This window comes from Taurulus bubalis (assembly GCF_910589615.1).
Source record: "Taurulus bubalis genome assembly, chromosome: 10".
Taxonomy (NCBI): Eukaryota; Metazoa; Chordata; class Actinopteri; order Perciformes; family Cottidae; genus Taurulus; species Taurulus bubalis.
In genome coordinates, this window is record NC_136598.1 from 9,149,643 (window position 1) to 9,171,247 (window position 21,605).

The 21,605-nt window shown below is 40.9% G+C and overlaps 1 protein-coding gene across 1 annotated transcript in view; it reads left to right on the top strand.

Moving 5' to 3' along the window:
- frem2b (FRAS1 related extracellular matrix 2b) overlaps window positions 1–21,605 on the top strand; it is a gene marked incomplete at its 5' end in the record, with an annotated part of 48,188 nt that overhangs the window by 19,621 nt on the left and 6,962 nt on the right. The window contains 14 exons of the mRNA XM_079225121.1: window positions 2,924–3,070; window positions 6,103–6,333; window positions 8,540–8,665; window positions 8,892–9,143; window positions 17,136–17,285; window positions 18,192–18,401; window positions 18,513–18,710; window positions 18,795–18,959; window positions 19,212–19,394; window positions 19,485–19,615; window positions 19,714–19,869; window positions 20,125–20,428; window positions 20,642–20,773; window positions 21,007–21,338. Of these exons, the coding sequence (XP_079081247.1) occupies window positions 2,924–3,070; window positions 6,103–6,333; window positions 8,540–8,665; window positions 8,892–9,143; window positions 17,136–17,285; window positions 18,192–18,401; window positions 18,513–18,710; window positions 18,795–18,959; window positions 19,212–19,394; window positions 19,485–19,615; window positions 19,714–19,869; window positions 20,125–20,428; window positions 20,642–20,773; window positions 21,007–21,338 (2,717 nt within the window). The remainder of the gene's footprint in view (window positions 1–2,923; window positions 3,071–6,102; window positions 6,334–8,539; window positions 8,666–8,891; window positions 9,144–17,135; window positions 17,286–18,191; window positions 18,402–18,512; window positions 18,711–18,794; window positions 18,960–19,211; window positions 19,395–19,484; window positions 19,616–19,713; window positions 19,870–20,124; window positions 20,429–20,641; window positions 20,774–21,006; window positions 21,339–21,605) is intronic.

The window sequence follows — 21,605 nt, forward strand, 5'->3', positions numbered from 1 at the left end:
GCGATGTATTCACTATTTATGATGTCTGTGATGTTTCTGTATGAAACTGCACAGCAGTGCCAAAGACCCAACATGAGAGATACCGATATTGTTCACTAAATTCTGTCTCACTGCTTTCAGTGTGGGTTAAAGATTAACTCTGGTGTTTTCCTTGGGGCCTCTTTGAAGTGGACTTACTCCAACCCCTGCTTATCTTAATTAGAAAGAAATCTGGAGGAGTGAAGTGATCCTCTGGAAACGAGCACCTCCACTCCCAAGCTCCCTGAAGGCCACACTACAGCTTTGGCACTTAAAGGTCTCCTAAACTCAATATTTGCTCATGTCATGGTACGATTCTATGTTGGATAAACTGTGAACATGAATTATTTTTTCCTGAGATTTTAAAGCGCTGCTGGATGTATCCTCCTCAGATCTTGCCTGATATGAAAAATGAATAATGAATAGAGCCACTTCATGTTTGTGAACACTGTTGAAAGCAAACAGGTGTTTAACATGATTCATGTTGAAAGTTAGCGCTGCCTCTTTGATGCTTAGCTTGATGTGTAGGCTGTTTCTTTAGTTTTTTGTAAAAAAATATGCAAAACGTAACCATTTCATGCTTTTATTGAAATGTATGAGGTACTTGGGATGAATCCATAACGATGAACAGCCCTAAAATGTCCCTACCTGAATGTTTGATTGTAAAAAGATGATTATAGGTTCTATTTTCTAGAATTACACTGGCGATCAAATGTATCAGCCGTGTTAAATGCTATTTCAAAGTCTACGCCAATGTGTGAAACTACATAAAGACCCAAGACCCTCTCGGTTTCCATTACCTCCTTCTCCACTCAGATATCAGACATGTAGTGTTTACCGGTGGCATGCGTGCCATGCAGCTGGCTTTTATCCAAATGGAGTAGGGAGGTCCTGTCATACACAGGTCACCTGTCTCTAGAAGAATAATGTGGAACACACAGGAAGCATTAATCCTACACTGTGGTATACCGCAAGAATGTATGAGGTGAAACATGTATCACTTGAGACATTTTCAAAAGAAAATCAAAACATGTTTTGCAAGTCTCTATTTCCAGTTGATATATTAAAGTAAGTTCACCTCTGCATTATATGTGTTGCTTTTAACACAGTGTTGTGCAAAAATAATTTTAACCTTAAATGTTTTGCACTCATTACTTACAGTTTTTCGATTTTCTTATTTTTTCTTATTGCTAGCTTTCCAAAAAGCGTAAGAGAGATCATGCTTGTTTGTGATTTTATTGGATTAGACTTAATGCCATACTGACTTGTGAAACAACTTTTCCTGCTGTACTTGTCATTTATTATGTGCTTGTCACGCATGATAGTGGACACTATCATGCTGTTAGTGAAGCAAATTCTGGCATAACACTAAATAACAATTTATTTGGAATTAACAGACGAATGGGTTGTGCACAGGCACAATGAGTTGATGTCTAAGCAGACCAACAAAACAACACCAACTATAAAAACTTCTGGTTGTTTTTATAGAAGTTTCATCAATTAAAAACACCATTTAGTGGAATACAACTAAATGATTCAAACAATTTGTAAATTTTGCAGGAGGGAAAAAATAGAGCAGTTTCTGCAGCCTTTTATCCCAATTACAGCTCGGTGTTGACAATCACAGAGTCTCTCTGAACTCTGAAGTGTGCTCTGAAATAGATCTTACAGTTCATGGAGCATCTGTCTCTATCTTCTGTATCAATACATTTTAGTTAACAAAATTATTTAAATGAGTTGTTGGTTCTGTATGAGATGGAGTGAAGCAATTCGAGCTCTCCTTTGTCCGTGTGCATCAGACTGACCTTTTATTCCAGTTATGGCACAATATTGTCAAAAAGCATCAATGTCCAGGCATTAAGACCCAATTATACTCTGTGTGAGGAAATATGTAGACTATCAGACCAAAGGAACGAGCTCTGAATAGGTGCAGGGAATATTTCTCACATGCACACACACTCAGACACACACATTCGTAAATGCATGCACCCTCACGCATAATAAAACACCCAGGGTGAATGTGTATAGGTCTCACCGTGCCCATTGAGGAAGGAAATGGACACAGTGGAGCGGTCAGCTGGATGTAACAGATTTACGGACCATAACGGCATAGGTGGGGTGAGGTAGACGCTCTCAGTCGGGCCTAACATAAACAACCGGAACCCTCTGAACAATGTCCCTGCTGCCTCCCAGCGGTTTCACTTTTATTTCACAACTTTCAGTACCGCCAGATGTCTAGTGGCTCAGTCATCTGTATCTCGTCCTTCTGATCCAATACAGCAGCAGGCACCAGCTCTCACTATGCAGCCTGGTGAATGCATTCATGCAGATTTCTAGGAATCAGTGGATAATTATTTAGAATGCCAGTCAGTGCTCTGAAATTGAGTGTGGTTTCTGTATGACCCAGTGCGTGTATCTCTTTGCACGTGTCAGTGTCTGTGTACCTGTGTGTGTTTGATGTCTGTGGAAGTGGATCTGCTTTGAGTCTTTATGGCCACATGGTAGCAGTGATGGCCTCCTTAGCCTCGGCCTTTGAATCCAAGTTCAAAAGGCAAGGATGACATAACCCAGTTCAGACAGGAAACAGCCATTGTTTATCTTAATTAGAAATTAAGCAAACTCCATTCCTGTAGCATAAGGGCTGTGCACCACTCCTACCTTCCACTGAGTGTTGGCAAAAAGTCTCAAAGTCAAGTCCTAAGGATGACCAAGAAATCATTCTAATAAGGGGTGTTGAAAATCCCTGTCCAGAAACAAAAAGCAATATACATTTCCCCAAACATTATTATTTAATAGGCTATTTTGTCCTGGAGAGGCTATCTGACCTTTCGTCTGTGTTTTCCCTTTCTGTGTGATGAGTTTTATGGTTTTTTTTTTTAACTTGATCAACTGTATCTGTTTTCAGGTGGCAACAAACTGAAGAACCAGCAGTTCCGTTTGAACTGGGCTTGGATCTCTTTAGAGAAGGAACACTACGTGGTGGACGAAGAGGCCAAGTTCCTGGAAGTGGTGCTGAAACGTCGGGGCTACCTGGGGGAGACTTCATTCGTTAGTAAGCAGAAACCTTTAATTTAATAATTCATTTTAATGGAAGAATGTTGCCCTAAAAAATAATAAATGAATGTGTAAGTAAGTAAATAAATATATGAATGGAATGTTTCGTAAATAAAACGTATTTAAAACATATTTAGTAGATACTACAAAATAAAAGGGAGTAGTGAGAATTTTTCCTTTTTTAAAAGTACCATGTGCCGGATTATTTTCATTAAGGTAAGTACAGTAGATCACAACAACATATACACATTTTTTTGTGTTGTAGTATACAGACTTATTTATTCCTGTACTCAGTTGTTGCTTTGCTTAAGGACGTATTTACCGCAAACTTTCACTGAATCTGCTGATTCTTCTCAGGTATCCTGAAAGTGAAAGTTCAAACAGACAAAGAAACAAACAAAATGAAAAACACACACAGCACACAGACACAAATAGACACAGACGTATATATTTCAGGACAACTCTAAGGCTGAACTAGACATCCTTTAAGGTCACACGGGTCATCCTTTCATCTGACTTCTCCGACCAGTATTTACGCTCCAATGACACAAAAGCACAGGACAATGCCTCAGTGACTACATGTGCGCATGAGAGAGGTCACCCAAAGTTGGTGTCCATGGAAAGGCGCCTTTCCAAATGTTAGTCGAGGAAGTTTATTGTCCGGAACTAAACAGACAATGACTCTTCACCCGGTACAATAAAAACCAAGCTGCTGTAAGTATTTATGAGTGGCAGGAATTCTTATTAGTGGCACTTTTGTTCTGTCCATGAAAATGTATTAAAGTGACCCGATGTCAAAGGTCAAATCACATAGTTTGCTCTAGTGTCTTTGTATGCCGCAGGGTTTCAGAGCAATAATGCATCTCTGAGGTGATATGGTGTGGAAATGTTGCTGGCTTAATAGTGCCTCACACTGCACCATCGCTGCCACTCAGTGCAATACAAATTAACATTTTAAGACAGATACTAATATACTCTAGAGATATACAGGCAGAACAATCAACTGAAATGCCTGTGTGATGACCCCACAGTGATCTCTTAATGAATTAATTAATAATAAATAACAACATGTATCTTGTGTAAGGAGCTTGGTCAAACAGTCACATTATTGATCTTTTTTTACTGGAGCATCACTACTGTTTTATTAATGCTTGCATTATAAATTAAAGAAACGCTACTTTGAACTTTGGATGCACTCTGTGTTCAGTGCCCAGAGAAAACATGCCTTGAATTTTCAAAATGTTCAAAATTACTGTTGTGTGCTTTCAAGTCCAAACCATAGCTTTTCATAGTGCAGTTTTCTTATGATTGAGACAGCATGTGAAGGGGAATGATAATGGATGAGGGAGGATGATGTACCTTTCCATGCCGGTGATGGAAACCACACAAAAGAAGCTACAATTTGTACTTCATTTTTCAGGTCAGGACCATTTTACTGCACCCTCAAAGTACCAATCGCAATAAAGTTTATTTTTCTAAATGCAATTTCTTACCAAGAACAACATTTGCTGACCTAACTAAAAGCAACACTTTAATAATGAACATGCTACTTAAGAAATAACATTTTTTGTCATACGACATGCTTCAAAATCAAATCTGCAGCAGTTAAGAACTGTGCAATATCCTGTCCTAGTAAGGTACAAAAAAAAGTAATAAGGGCATTCATTATCATACTTTCTGACAGTAATCATTTAGAGTTTCCCTCTCCCTTTGTTGCTTTGAGGATCAGAGAGCAAAAGCAGAAAACCATGTCTGCAGGCCACCAGCACCTGACAATTCAAGCCATCCATCTGCCTCAGTGTTGCAATGAGATAGTGACTAATCCCTGGCCAGTACCTTCTCATGAAGACTGGGGATATCTCTTCTTGCCCAGCCCCACCTGAGTGAACACTGATCTGAGGAGCCCACTGGTGGGCTGCTGCTTCACTGGTCAATGAGCACAGTGCAGGTGTCACCAGTTTGGAGGCTACAGCGAACCCACCTGCCGCGAACCCTCAGAGTGGCTGCTGTGATCAGGGCTATCCAATCCAGCCAGATGGTCTGGAGCAAATCTTCCTCTCTCCTAGCTACTCTTTGAAGACTACTGATTTTGCAAGCTCCATTGACCTTGACCATTTTATCCGACCACATATGTACAGGGGCCTTTTCCTTCTCTCTGTACTTGCATATCAAAGCCCACTTTTCATTTTCTTCAAAGAAACAGAATGGTAATTTTATTAAAAGCCCAAACTCATACATTTCTCAATCTGTGGTCTTTTGAAGATTTTGAGTCGTCCTGATGCGATATTTCAGATTTTTTCTTCTCTTTCTTCTTTCCTCAGTTGTAAACAAACAGCATATATTTTTTAAACGTTTCAGTTATTCATGCTTATGCTAGTGCTTTATTTATATAGTAATTTCTTGTTTTCACATTTATGGAAGCCTTTGGGATTGCCTTGGGGTGTGCGGTTAGGTTCTTTCTATTTAGTGCCAGACCCCTGCGCTTGTTATGTGGCCAGATAACAAAGACAATGGAGAGACTGTGTGACGTTTCACCAGCTCCAGTGCTCCTGCTTAACAGGAATCCTGCCAGTGTCACAGTGACTCTAGGCCCCATCAAACAGCTCACATGCTGAAGGTCAGACATTGCAAGTCAGCCTCCAATCCCTGCTGCTAAAACCAGGCTGACATGAGGAGTAATTGACTTTATTCCCACCATGGCCATTAGAAACACTGGGGGTGGGAAACTGCCCCGAGAAGATTGGCAGATAGTGTCGGGTTAGACTAACTAGGACCTGACATTTTACTGGAAAAACAGTTGTTTAATTGTAAATCCGCGGAACTATGACCATTCGTGGTCACACCGATATCACGATGCACAGAATGCAGATACATTACACAGAAATGTGTTTATTAAAATAGTGGTATGAACAATTAATATTAATGATTGTTGGTACCAAAACCTGACCAAGGTGATACATTCTCTCACATGGCTGACATATGCTACCTGATTATGATAATAACCTATTTCCTTTCCACGTCCTTCCAAAGGTATAGGTACAACGGATGGCACTGCACAAAAGGACAAAGATTTTCGAGGGAAATCTCAGAAACAGGTGCAGTTCAACCCAGGACAGACCACAGCCACCTGGAAGGTGCGGATCCTGTCAGATAACGAGTTTGAAGTGTCAGAGACCTTTCAAATCGTTTTGTCTGAGCCGGTGATGGCAGCCCTTGAATTCCCAGAGATTGCCACTGTAGAGATCCTGGACCCGGATGATGGTCAGTAATGATACATGTTTATATTTAACTATCTTGCTTACAATGTTGATTATGCTTAGTTTTAGTGAGATTATATACTTCCTTTTTTTTTGCCTTGTTGAAACACACTGAGGTCATTTTCCAGCTTTGTGAAATACGGTTGGGCGTTTGATCTCACAAGGTCGAACAGTAAATCATGTGACATAATTTTGCATAGATGTTCATACAACAATCATGCAGAAATAAATCCATTGTAGAGGGGACAAAGATGTCCGTAATATACCCATAATACACTCGTTGGCTGATTGAAGGGCCAGCGACAAATAACATTTTAATAGAAACCGGGAAACCAAAGTGATAGACAAATCATAAAACTAGGCTGCATCTCAAGGAATGCATTGCATTTTACAGATCTTTATTAGAGTAACTAAAGTGTATATTTTTCTAGCAGCAGAGATATAAGTTAGGTCTAAGAGTCATCTCAGTTTCATGATTTAAGGTAGTGCTTCTCTCCATCTGCCCAAGGACATCAGAGCACATGATACTTTAAATACATAATTAATTCAAATGGAAAATGAATGCTGAGAGAAACCAACAACACCCTGAACCCAACTTGATTATAAAAATAACTAGATAATGAGTAAAAAGCAAACCATAGCTATGGGCCATATTTTCTTTCCACAAGTGTAGATAAACAATGTCAAAAGGAAATATGGATATAACCACACTGACCTCTCATCTGAAATGAGCTCTACAAGAACAGATGAACGATGTTACTGAAAACAGCTTGACTGTGATAGAGCTGAGATGGATAACTGCACAGTATAAATATGGATACTGCTACTCCTCATCCCACAGGACTTCATTGGGTGAAAAGGAAGAATTTGCTGTTGACAATGTATCCTAATTAACATGTTTAGTTGGAAATGTGTTTCACAGAACATCAGTCTCCAGAGGGCAATCAACCAAACTGGCAGCTATTTCTCCATTTTGGTTTCTTTATTCCATGAACAGACATTGTCTTGCAGCAGCCATGTGAATATTATCATAACATTATACTGTTTATGGTTTCTAAAGATTTAATGCATTTTGGCCTCTCAAGGTCAAATAAACTCTGAAGGCTCATAAAAATGTATTTTTCGTTTCTTTTCACTGAAAGCAGAACGATTGAATAGTCCAGGGGCTGCCACCATGCAACTGTGAAAAATAAATTATCTCACACTGGCTCAGGCTGAAAGCAGCTTAGTGTTTGAAACAAGAAGGGAAGAGTGGTCACATCATCCCATGCAATTGTTTTCTTTGTCCTCAGGGAGGGAGAGGACGTCAGGTTAGGATATGTTGTGCTTACCAGCACCTTGTAAATGTGGGTGACCACAACGCTCGCTGAGAGGGAGACAAAGCCTCTTTGGATTTTATGGCTGAAATGTTGCAAGCTCATTACCTTCCTGGTTGTCATATGCAGCTCAGAGAAGGAAGGAGACAAAGAGATGGAAAGCTGCCAGTAAAACTGAGTAGAAAAAAACAAATAGTTTACTTGTCTCTGCTTGCAGACAGAATTAACACAAGCCTATTTTTGTGGAAAGGTTTAGATTAAAGTGTGTGAGACACCGATTTGTAATTTTAATTCCCTTAAGGACTCCTTACTCTTTTCAGAATCAGCGTTGTCTGACAGATAACATTTTCTTCATGCACGTCTCTCTGTGTTATTCTGTGTATCAGTGAAAGCCGACTCTGGGTTCTAATGTTTGCTGCAGATAAACAAACAGTAGAGGGTGGCTTTTGATTAAACATGATGGAAGCAGAGCTGTAATGAGAGCTGTCAGTGTGTGTAAGCTGCAATCCAGTGTGCCAAATGTTATTGATGCAAATAATGTCACACATGATTTGATGTTTTGAAAGCTTTTCACTTTTCTTCATTATTCAGTTCACTTCACCTGATATTCGAATTTTCACATTCAATTTGCCAGAAAACTGATCATACATAATGTAGTGGAGGGTATATGTGGGGATAGAGGCTATACCACCTCTCAGAAGAGTATACCCACTTCCTATTCTGTAGCCGACCCATCTACCTCGTAGCACACCCACCTCATCAACGGCCACTACACTGATCATACTGAAGTGATTCCCCCTGACCAAAAGTCAGATACAATTTAACATAAAGGTATTCAATTCCAATAATTTTAACGCACTATGTCGGATGTGTGTTGATTTTACTCATATCCAGAGTCAACAGTGTTCATACCCTCAGCCGCATACAACATAGAGGAGGACATTGGTGAGCTGCTTATCCCAGTGCACAGGAGTGGAGATGTCAGTCTGGAGCTGATGGTCATCTGCTACACTCAGCAAGGTAACGCGTGCGGAAATTTAAGTGGGACACTTAAATGTGAAGAGTAATTGCTAGTCATATAGACAAAGTAGTATTTTAGTGATACATGTAAACATTGTTAATAAAAAATAGAAAAAAAGGAAATCATATTTATGTTTACATTTTTTGTGAAAAAAAGTAAACTGTATTGTGACAAAGTGTGGATCATTAACTTTGCTTTCTGTAATTCTGTTTTCTGCCCACTAAGTTTCGGCCACAGGCACCCTCCCCACCACAGTGCTGTCCTACTCTGATTACATCTCCAGGCCTGAGGACCATCACAGCATCCTGCGCTTCGACAAGGGGGAGGTGGAGAAATCCTGCCGGGTGGTGATCATTGATGACTCCCTGTACGAAGACGAGGAAAGCTTCAATGTCACCCTCAGCATGCCGATGGGGGGCCGTCTGGGCTCAGAGTTCCCCGCAGCTCGAATCACAATCATCCCCGATATGGAAGATGGTAAGATGACATTTCACTGATCCGAACTGTGAAATGGAGTGTAATACAGTGTCAAATCGTCTGTTCAGGTACAAGAAATGAAATGAAATTGCATAATGAATCCCTGTGTGGCATTTAGAGACAAGTCTTTTTGCTCCTATCACTTTCAAAGGCTTTTCAATTGTGATTAAAGCCTCAAGAAAAGTTAGAGTGAAATTGTTTCTTGGCTAGAAGGGCTTTTATCTGATTTAGATGGAGGTGTTAATGTATTTGTGCAATCTCTTACTTTATATACGTAATGGATAAGCACTTCGACAATAGCTGAGAATTAGTTTTGAAAAAGGCTTTGAAAGTGCAGTATCTTTTGCTGAATTGATCAAAGAGAGAAATTCAAACAGTTAGGAAGGTGGGCAGGCAGACTGCAAATAGTGTTGTGCATGCAATGTGTATTTGAATGTGACATTTTTTTGGTGTGTGTTTGTGCTTGTCTGACAACGTCTCGGGGAGAAAGCGTTTGAGCGTGCAAGCCTCCTTCCTGGAGGCGAAGCCTTTATCTCGTATCTACAGGCTGAGACTGGAGGGCTGATAGTAGTCTCCCATATCTTCCTGACGCCTCTTTGTTCCCCAACACCTGACGGCCATTCCTCAGGTTTCTATCGCTCTGACAAATCTCCAGAAGCACTGCTCTGAAGTCAAGACTCTGAGATCGCAGGCAAATGGGTTTTTCCTCAAAACCCATTTGAAGCTACATAATTGGGGTGATGGTGCAATATTCAATTCAGCATTATGTTATCTAATGGCTAGTAGTCAGAAATTAATGACCATTGGAAAATTATTCATTTTCTGCATGTTATTGAAGATAACTTTACTGAGATGTATTTTAATCTTCTCCAACTGCTTACATTACTAAAAAGTCCTCCTTGAAGAGACCCATTTATTTCAGAGTATTGTACGTGCTGCTAAAAGCATCACAGAATTTCATGCAAATTTAAAAAAAAATCATGATTTGAGCACAGCTCATCCAGCTCGCTAATGTGAAATTAAATGTGTGGCGCTGTTCAGTGACAATGGTCCTGCTGTTCGCACCGTTTCCCCTTGACATGATAACTGCTGAAATAATCGCATCAATTCATGAAACACTCCAGTGTTTTAGCAAGTATTCAGACATCAACAATAGAGCTAAGGATGTGAATCATCCGTCCATGAGCCTGTGCTGAGGAGGTCTTGTCTTTGAGGCTACTGAAGCAGCAGTTTTCAGAATGTGTAGCAGGTTATTCTCCTCCTCTAGTCCCGTGGACCTCTAAGCACACACACTTCAAGTGGATTTGACCTGCATGAGGAAAGAGGAGGTTACGTGGTTGGAATGTTTTCTTACTGTAGCACCATCCGGTGTAACCGGAGAGTGCGTACAGGGCCTTTTCACCTCCACTGCTCCTGGGTATTGACTCCAGTCTTCCAAGGCAGCTGCTGAGACACACAGGTTTTTAATAGGCTGTCTGTCCTTACGGCATTCAGTGTGCTTCACACACTTCAAGAAGAATTTACCTCTACAACTATTACATTTCCACAGTGTCACTGTCTTTATGGATGACTCTGACTCTAACAAGTCATGTCTTCACAACTGCCAGAGGGCTCATTGATTGGAGATGATATCGATTAATGTCTTACTGAATCTCGGTCACATACTGTTGCATTTATATTTAGGATCAAAGGTCAACGCTGTTTTAAAAAACAGGGGACTGACAAATAAAGCATATATATATATATATATATATATATATATATATATATATATATATATATATATATATATATATATATATATATACATATATTAAAACGTACCAGATTAGATAAGCCAACTTGAAGATTGCTTGGGAAGTGCTCTCAGAAGAACAAAGGCAAAGGGTTAATTGCTTAAGCACCTCTTTACTGGGGCACAGTCTGCGGCTGTTACTGATAAATAGCATCGTCATGTTCATGCATTACTGCTTTTTCATAGTGTGGAAAGGCAAACTCTATTTTCATGATTGCCCCTGGTTTATTGAGAATCAGCCAGTGTGCAACTGTTATAAACAATGACTTGCCTGAGTAATCCAATTTTTGTAGCTTGAAAAGTCAATTCATTATAAAATATACTAAGCAATGTTCTCGCTCTGCATATTTGAGATTTCCTGGCATGCATTTGCCTACATTAGGGGTCCTCTGGCTCAGTGTATTATCACACAGAAACAGGAGAAAAGAAGGCTCAGTGCATTTTAGGATTAACTTCACTTGGACTGACAACCAACGTCAACAGTCTGTTTTATTCCTGCTTTATCTGTAATCATGTTTTCCTTGGCTCTGGCTTTGTCAGAGTGTCTGAGTGACAATCAAAATCTCCTCAAGCATATCAGTTGTCAGAAAGCTCTGCACTCACAAGGGTGCCCCATACAGCATGATTGTAAAGACCAGAATACACCCTCCATTCTTGAAACCATTATTTGTGTATATTTGATTGTTATTGTCAACAATCAAGACTTTCAATGTAACATTGAGAGAAACAATGCCTAAAGTTCTTGTCCGACAGCTTAACTCCTTATCATACCTACAAAAGACATCATATTGACTGCCTGAACACACACACACACACACACACACACACACACACACACACACACACACACACACACACACACACACATACACAAATGATGTGTGCAAAGAGTGCGCAGCAGCACCTCCAAAGTGTAATTTGAATTAGGTGCTGGAGGTGTTTAGGTTGCCTGCATCCACTGAATAAATGTAACGTGAAAAGTGGGGTGAAATGTGGTGGTATCAAGCCTTCATATCTCCCTGAAGGAGGTGATAATGAAATGGCTTGAGTACTGATGGTGAAGTAAATGGTAAATAGCTCTGAGGCAAGCAGAACAAGACTAATCTTCTGTCTGGAAGGGTAGAAAGGCAGCAGAAGATTCATTCCCACTCATAAATTCAGCTATCCTGTTTTGGTATTAGATTTATTTAAGTACATACTCCAGGTTCCTAACTTCCCTCCAGTAAATATGGAAGGGAGGCAAATGGGGGCATCACATTCTTCTTTGTCGTCCCTCTTGCAGCAGTAGCTGTGCACTGGGTGTGGAGTTGGTGCCTGCCCGAGCACCTGCCTGTGAGAGGTCTATGCTGGGGCTCCCCAGGAGGGCTTTCAGCAGCTACACCGAGCCGTGGGCTCATAGTTCTTCGAAACACTATCTTCTGATATCAGTAGAAATGCATGTCAGCAATGTCTTCTTTTCAAGCCAGCAAACCAGAGTAGCACAATATGATGAAATTAGAAGCCACAGGGCACCAATGTGTGTACTCCCTTTCCGTGCAAACACAGTCTTGGCCACTTATGTCGGTACAAGCACCTGCACGAGGCCACACAAGTGCAGTGGGAGGTGGAGCTCCTATTATCTGCCAAATGTGTGATGTTAATATGACATGATTTATGGGAATCTAAATTGAGAATGTTGATTTGATTTACAATTAAATTACTTGAAGATTACTGCAATAATAACCAGTTTTGTAGAAACTGTTTTATTTCTTCTCTTTCCAACCAAAACATACATTTCACTAATGAGCACACCTTCACTGGCAGAGAGCGAGTAATTCAAATCTGCTTTGTTTGAAAGCAAAACCAGCAGACTTACATGGTACAGGAATAGAAAGTTGTGCCTCTGAAGAAACGTTGTTGGCAACTGATACCAGACACAAAGTGTAACAACCAGAAAAGTCAAAAAACTCATTCAAAATGTTTTTGGGCCATAAAATAATAAGCAATGCTTGCTGCATTGCTGTATTTTGTGGAAATGTCAGTTGAGAAACATTTACAACTAAAGTAATCAGTTGGAAATAAGTACTTCATCACATTGATGCAAAATATCCTGCAGTTGTTCTTATTGATTTATATAATTTCCAGCAATAATCTAATATTAGCAGATATATTAAAGGGATTGTTACCTTGGAAAAAATGGTATATTAGACATTTTAAATTATGTCAAAGTCAAAAAATCATTGCATGTTGTGTTGTTGACTTGCACGATGCAATTGCTTCACAGTATGCACAGAGATCCATGCAGGTGCTGTTCCCAACTGCTGTGCTCCCAGCATGTCAAGGCCTACAACAAACACATTTGTCAGTCTCTGCGAGGGTGCAAAGGCCGCGAGGGAAAGGTCGTGAAGGATCATTGTCTGCTTGCTGCACTTTCGATCCCTGCTAGTTGTTCAGGTTGTCTTTCAGTCATGTAGATTACCAAGAAGCCCCAGACCCTTAAGGGCTCTGAAAACTCATGCCTGATTTGTGGTGATTTAATTCATTCAAAATTAGTTTGGAAATATGAACAGTGAGTGGGAAGAATGCAAGGCGCCCAGCAGGTCATTACGCTTCGGGCCCACTACTAGGTTAATACAGTCATGCTATCAGAGGGGGCACATTGAAGTATAGACACTCCAATGCAGAAGTGGCTAATGCCAGAAACAATTGAAGTAGAGAGGACAAAGAGGTGAAAAAACCTCTTAAACACTTTAAAAAATCAACCTTTAAAAAAAAAGAGAGAGAGGTAGAATTAATCAAAAGAAGAAGCCAAAACCTCCAACTAACAAGTAACGGCCCGAAAAGACTGGTAAACAGAATCTAAATGACAGCAGCAATTTCGAAGGAAACAGTGAACAAGCGAGGTAAACATTGAAATGGTTAATAAAAACATAAATACAACTGGTAATTAGTGGGAAACTGTGTACAAAACTGGTTGTTGTTTTATATTACTAATAGAGATCTAAACACAGAGCCTAATAGCTTTTCACACACTTGTTTTTGTCTTCTTCTCAACATATACACACAGACACACATACACACAGACACACACACATGCACACACCCACACACACACACACACACACACACACACACACACACACACACACACACACACAGATAATGTGAGCAAAGTTTGCGCAACTAATGCAAAAATAGACAGATTATAGTATGGAGCTGCTGCGTACAATTAGTTTTTGCCAAGCTTCTCGCTAATGTTGACAGTTGGCTACTTTTTACAACAGGGACATGAATTATGTGTACCTTTTTTTCTGTATAAAAGGTACATTGTCTGGCAACTTGGCATGTAGGACTGTAAAGTTTACAAGCTGTCCAGTCATTTTACCGTATGCACAGCTGCTATCCTCAGAGTACATGCTATTTTCTCGCGGCAGACCATCTGCACATAAACCTCCTCACCCTTTCAGTTTCCACTCTTGGCTACTATGGGTTTGAAGGGACTTGTCTTTTCTTGCAGAGTTAATTGCTATTTGATATAGACTCTGCATCCGGGAAAATATTTTGGTGGTTGGGGCTGTAAGACACAAGAATCCTTGTTCAATGGTACTTCACTCGTGTATTTATAGTCATGTGTCAGATGCCTGTAAATTTCGCTCTGGTTCTAAAGGTATGATTATGAGCTGTTTTAAAGATGGGCGGGTGTTGTGCGTGTGCAGTATATCCTGGATGGGGCTGAATCAAGGGGGAACACACAAACCCTGTCATTATGTCTCACCTGGATTTCCATTCATTCCGATATAAACAGATGTCCAAAGTGCTTAAGCAGAGAGACGCTAATCAACAGCCATAAGACCCTCAAACTCAGAAATGTGAACATTTCTCACAGTCGTCAACAATTAAAGTTGTAGCTCATTCTGTATTGAGTATTTTGAGTATCTTTTGTCTACTTTTGCTGCTGGAGAGAGATTTGTCGAGCACACAGTGGGCAGAGGAACATTTGCCAGGGCTCAATTGAATCTCACCATTAGAAGAGCCACTTAGCGCTGTGGGAATGTCATGCAAAGTTCAAGTGGAATCAAGCAGTCAGTGGGAGTGTAACAGTCCCCTTAGGGATGCCTCTGTCTCTCTTTGTGCATCTTATTTTATGATATGATCACACATATGCCACAGTAAAGATATTTCCTTTGTATGCCCTTCTTCTGGCATATTGCAGAAGGACATGTACTGACATAATGACTAAACGTAAGGCTATCTCATGTTTGACTTGGCTTTGTTTTTTCTTTCTTTTTCTTTTTCTTTCTTTTTTTTTAATTCTTTTTAATAGATCATATGGTTAAGCAACCATTACTAATGACAATAGTAAAATGTATGAAAAAGCTATATTGAATCGGTTAAATTCATTGTCTTTTGAACAAATGAAAGTTTATACAACTTACATAATTTTACATAATAGGCAGGTCTAAATCTGGATCATCTCCACTTACATCCAGGTAACCTTAGATGTGCTTTGTGGCGTAGACTGGTGCTGCTGACTGGGCTGATGGAGCTCAGGAGCCAAGGGTTTACCTTTCTGTTAATGGGCCGTTGCTCTTTGAAGCTCACTGTTTGTCTGCTTCACAAACCTTATCTGATTACTGGACTAGTACAACAGGGCCCAAGTTCCTGGCTGCCAACCTTAGTAGATCTGATTACCCCTCCTGTTGGGGACCCAGTGCAGGCAGCCAAAACCATCTTTGTTTGGTTTCTCTGTGGGGAGACATTTTTGGCAGCTGCAAGCCTCTTGATGCAGCACTCATTGTCCTGACTGTGCTCTCAGGACAGATTAAAGCCTAAAAGTGTTCTGTCCTTAGATGAAATATTATTTCAACCGCAGAGATGGCTCCTCTGAGAACCACAAATCCCAAAGCTTTGCCTAAAAAGACTATTTCCCTTTTTGAACATGTCTTATCTTGTTAATATCGAGCTGTTGCTGGCAATGCAGACAGCCTCAACATGTGCAATATCATCTGAGACTCGGATTACTTTAAAGAATAATTATATCGTGCAAAATAATAAACATATTTTTCTTGATCTGTAATTGTGCCTTGCAGAATTGCTGGCAGTGAATCTATTGTTTTGCCCTTGTACTTTGGTTTCATTATATAGCATGATCATCATGCAGTTACAACAGTATGGATATGTTTTTGTTCAAAGCATGTATCGCCCAGTTCCACATCCCCACCCTCCTTTTTGCCTCATACTGTGTGATGAGAAACAGCTAAGTATCATTTTGCAGGTGCACAATTGTCATGGAAACCACAACTCTGCCCATGGCTATCGTCATTCACTTAATTTATTCATTATTTGGTCACAGTTGTTTTAAAAAGCACACGCTTTTTAGGGCTCTGTAGGGTCTTGTTCCCATTAGTAATCCTAACAATGATGTATTTGATCAATCATGAGAATGTATGCATTTTGTAAGTGAGAAAAAACTGCTTTCATGGATTGGTTTCATCTTGTGGCTGCTCAGGTTATTTCTGTTTTGTTCTAATCGAGTATGACTGACTCCCTGCAGTTTCAATCCCTAAATAAGTCTCTTTGTAATGGCAGTTCTTACAGTGTTGGAGCTGACTGCATATACAGAGTGAGAGGCCCTTTAGCAACCATTTTTCAAACAGCATGACATGAGAGAAAAAATACCCTGAATGGGTTAAATAGAATAATAGTGGGTGAGTTTGGCTACAGAAGAATCTCAGCTCATAGAAACACTAATTGCAGTCAGGCAGGCCTGGGCTGGCACATTGAGCTCTACATCCCCCAGACCTCCTGTCAGGCCTCCTGTCTGCCTCTCAGACCCATCACTATCATAGTAAACTCCACCACTAGTCGTATCCACAACAAAACCAGGACACTCTGCCTTCAGGTTGCTTTTTGTCTTTTAGGACTCGAGTGCATACAAATTTAGAAATCCCCCCAAAACATACTTCCAGGAAGTTAGAAAGTGTTGTTTAAGGGCGACAATTACAGGGTTGACTACCTGCTGGTGTTTCAATGGAAACGTTCCCTCAATTTCTCCTGTAATCAGAGGCAGTTTATGCAAGCTATTACAGATTCAACTCAACAATTACAACAAGCCTTCGAGTATCCTGTTGTGAAACAGCTGAAAGATGGTTATGAATTACATCCTACTCTGTGCTTTTCTTCATCTTCTTCATTCCTTTTTCTGTTGTTCTTCCCAGCTCCCATCTTCTACTTTGGAAACACAGACTACCACGTGGATGAGAGCGATGGCTTTGTGGAGGTGCAGGTATGGAGGACGGGGAGTGATCTCTCCAAAGGAGGAACTGTCACAGTGCGATCCAGAAAGACAGATCCTGTCTCAGCTGAGGGTACGTGTCCCTGCGAGGCGCCTTTTCGCTGACAGCTTTAGCTAGTTAGTGCTTAGAGAAATGTAAGCCACAGAAAACAATAGACTTTTAGTCATCGCCCTGTCACTCTTTTTTTTCCGGAGATCAAGAGTCAATGGTGATGTTAAAGCTGTATATGTTGGGAGGATGACCTGTGGAATGTAAACATTGTTTTAGGTGAGGGGGAGAGAAGTCATGGCTTTTTTCTGTTGAGCCCTTACCTTGACGGTATCTGATACGACCAGTCTTTTTTATATATATATATATATATATATATATATATATATATATATATATATATATATATATATATATATATATATATATAAAAAAGACTGGTCGCTGTATCCTTAAGTCTTTCCTACAGCCTCTATTATGTCAGGCAGTCTTTTCCTGCCTGCATAGATTTTCAACATCTCTGCCCTTGCCTGCATTATGACCGAAAAAATGACTAGCATCTAATCATATGCAGCATGGTAGAAAAGCAAGCCCACACTTCCGCACATAACTGGGTCATAAGTACATGAGAAAAGCCTGCGGGCAAAGGGTGAGCTTTCAATACTCAGACTCTTCAAAGAATAGCAAATGAATAACCTGTTTGCGCTTGGGGAGATATCCAGTTTCTTGCAGCTCTCCTTTAATCATGCAACAAATTCCAACTGTTCATGCCTATTGACCACGAGATAGAAAGTGTCATTTTGTCAGCACACAGGGTATATCCTTTCATCTTGCTCGCTGCCTGACATACACAAATGAATTATGAAGTAACATGAGAACTGCTGGTTATAATACGATCAAGTGCTGTAGTCCATTTGTGTTATCTTCACTATATCCCATAAGCACTATGTTCTTTGAAACATTCCTGACCTATATTGTGTTGTGGAGCAGCTGGTGTGGATTACGTTGGGATCAGCCGGAATCTGGATTTTGCACCGGGGGTCACCATGCAGACGTTTCGTGTGACCATCCTGGATGACCTGGGTCAGCCGGTTCTGGAGGGGCTAGAGAGATTTGAACTGGTGCTCCGTATGCCTATGAACGGGATACTCGGAGAGCCGAGTAAGGCTAACATCCTCATCAATGACTCGATTTCAGACCGTGAGTGACAGTCTTGGTTGTAATTCAAATTAATTTAAACAGTTGCACTTAGTAATATATGATGTGTTTACTGTATTTCTAATCAAGTTTGGTTTGGTTGTGTTGTTCCAGTGCCCAAGGTGCAGTTCCGTGAAGCCATGTATGTAGGCAATGAGAACTCAGGGCAGATCTCAGCTACTGTTTACCGTAGTGGAGATATCAGCTACAAATCCACAGTTCGCTGTTACAGCAGACAGGGGACAGCCCAGGTCATGATGGACTTCAATGAGAGGCCCAACACAGATGGTTCCATCATCACCTTCTTACCAGGTGGCGTAGTAAAACCGAGCATACATCTCTTTCCATGGTTTGTGTTAGTCTAGCAGTCGCTCAATATCTTTTCCCTTTTTTCAGGAGAGATTGAAAAGTCTTGTGTACTGATACTAGTTGATGACTCAGAACATGAGGAAGAAGAAGAGCTCCGACTTGTGTTGGGAAGCCCCAAGAGTGAATCTCCATTTGGAGCATCTATTGGAGGGCAGAATGAAACACTCGTCAGGATAAAAGACGATGCAGATAGTAAGAATGCTTCGTTTTGTTGTTAAACGTTGTTCCTTAGAATGGGTTCTGTTTAAATGCCGCCATGTGCAGAATATTTAACATTATTAAAATCATCCCAATGGCATGAATTTAGTTTGTGAAAAATGGGACAAATTGTTTAGTCTGTCTGTTGCTGTTTGCATATATCTACCATAGTGTCTGGTATGATATTATAGTAATGTTAGTCACAGTTTACTAGCATGATTGAAACTATATTTCTTGTTTTCTCAGAGGCAATTATTAGGTTTGGAGAGACCAAATTTAGTGTGAACGAACCAAAGGAAAGTGGCCAGGTGTCTGTGGTGAAGATCCAAGTGCTGCGTGTTGGAGACACCTCCAAGGTCTCTGTCGTCCGAGTTCACACCAAGGATGGATCTGCCACGTCTGGGGAGGACTACCATCCCATATCTGAGGGTAAATAACACCGGATGCCACTTTTATCAGAACAGAATTGATTTGAAATTTTCAAAGAAAATATTTTTCAAATCTCTTCTTTCTCTGCAGAAATTGTGTTCAACAAGGGTGACACACAGCACTATGTGGAGGTGGAGATTTTATATGACAGCATCAGAGAAATGAGGGAGGCGTTCACTGTGCACCTTAAGCCTGATGAAAACATGGTGGCAGAGACAAAGGTGAAAATCAAGCTAAATTAACATATGATTAACTGTCACGACTGAAGCTACCTTCTACATTAACATCCTCTTAATTGCCCTTGCTTGTCAATCAACAGATGAGCAAAGCTATAATCTATATCGAGGAGACCAACAGCATGGCGGATGTGACCTTCCCCTCGGTGCCCAGAGTGGTTTCTCTGTTGCATTACGATGACATCGACAGGACTAGCGACTCGCCCCCTGTGGCCGGATACCCTGTCATTTGTGTCACTGTATGTCCCAACTGCAATGAATACTTAGTGGCATACTTTTCAGTAATTTACTCTGCTAATGACTCATTTAGCAAGACTTTCTGTCAGTGCAGTAACAGGTAAATACTGTTAATGAGGTAGTATTTAGCAGATGTGCACACTTTGCGCAATCATCAGCTACTTTGAGGGCTCATCAGGAGTATAGAGGAATTGCTTTGGCTGCTGCAGTGATTTTTGGGTGCATTTACTCAAGCATTTCTTCTTTCCCTTTTTCAGGCCTGTAACCCCAAGTACCCAGACTATGACAAGACAGGCTCCATCTGTGTAAGCGAGAACATCAACAACACCCTAACGCGTTATCGTTGGCTCGTTAGCGCCCCCACCAGCCACGATGGCGTCACGAGCCCTATGAAGGAAGTAGACTTTGACACCTTCTTCACCTCCTCCAAGCTCATCACTCTGGATTCAGTCTACTTTCAGGCTGGTTCTAGGGTCCAGTGTGCCGCAAGGGGCGTGAACTCTAACGGGGATGAGGGTCTGGAGCTCAGTAGCCCCGTAGTGTCCATCAGCATGGACGAGGGTGAGTGCAGCACAATCTTTCGCTTGAAATGTTTAGTTCCTCTCATGGAAATAATTCAACGTGATAAGCAGCTGCTTGCTGCATTTTGCTCTCCCACTGCAGTACTTGCTGTCCTTGCTCCGAAAGAAAAATTGAAACATAAAAGAATTTCCTGTGGAGGATTGTGAGGACAACTAAACGTTTGATGTTTGTTTGTGTATTGCTCGGTTGCAGGAATGTGCCAGCCTCGTGTTGCAGGCACAGTTGGGGCCGAGCCCTTCTCTGCCAAGCTGCGGTACACTGGCACAGAAGACATAGACCACCCCAACCTCATCAAACTAACTGTGACCATGCCCCACATTGATGGTAAGAACAGTAGATCGCATGTTTAAAATATTGTTCATCAGTGAAAATATCAACCAGAGGTAGGTTGTTGGTTTGAAACCCTTCTCAAGCTGGAGCAATCTTGGTTCTGTATGTCACTCATCAGCCGTTTTTGTAAATTGTTGGCTACTTTAGTTAGTTGTTCCTACATTGTGAATCTAACATGCATATACTTGCTTCCACTCTCTGACTGCTCTATATGTATGCTCTCTCAGGTATGTTACCTGTCGTGTCCACCCGGGCCCTGTCTAACTTTGAGCTCACCCTGAGCCCAGACGGTACCCGTGTTGGCAACCATCGCTGTTCCAATTTGTTGGACCACGCTGAGGTCAAGACTCGCTACGGCTTCCTTACTGAAGCCACTAAAAATCCAGAGGTGATCGGCGAGACGTCCTCTTACCAATACAGCACTTCCCTCAGGGGATCCAGTACACTACGATTCTACAGAAACCTCAACTTGGAAGCTTGTTTGTGGGAATTCACCAGCTACTATGACATGTCTGAGCTCCTCAGTGACTGTGGAGGCAACATTGGGACTGATGGACAGGTAAAGCAGCCCCACCTTTGAGCTTGAGCTCACCTCTGACCCCTTTTGTCATCCCTAGACATGAGGCGCAAGGAGTCGGTTCAATAAAGCAGCAGACCCCCTTAGGAATGTGGACTTTGCAGTTACTGGTCTATTCTGTCCCGTAACAAGTCTTGTCCATTTTTATTGAAAAAAAATCCTGGATTTTAAATCCTAAATAATAATTTACAGGCATATTACAACTCTGCTTGCCTGCTTGGTTTTCCCTTAAAGGTCCTAAAGTAAATA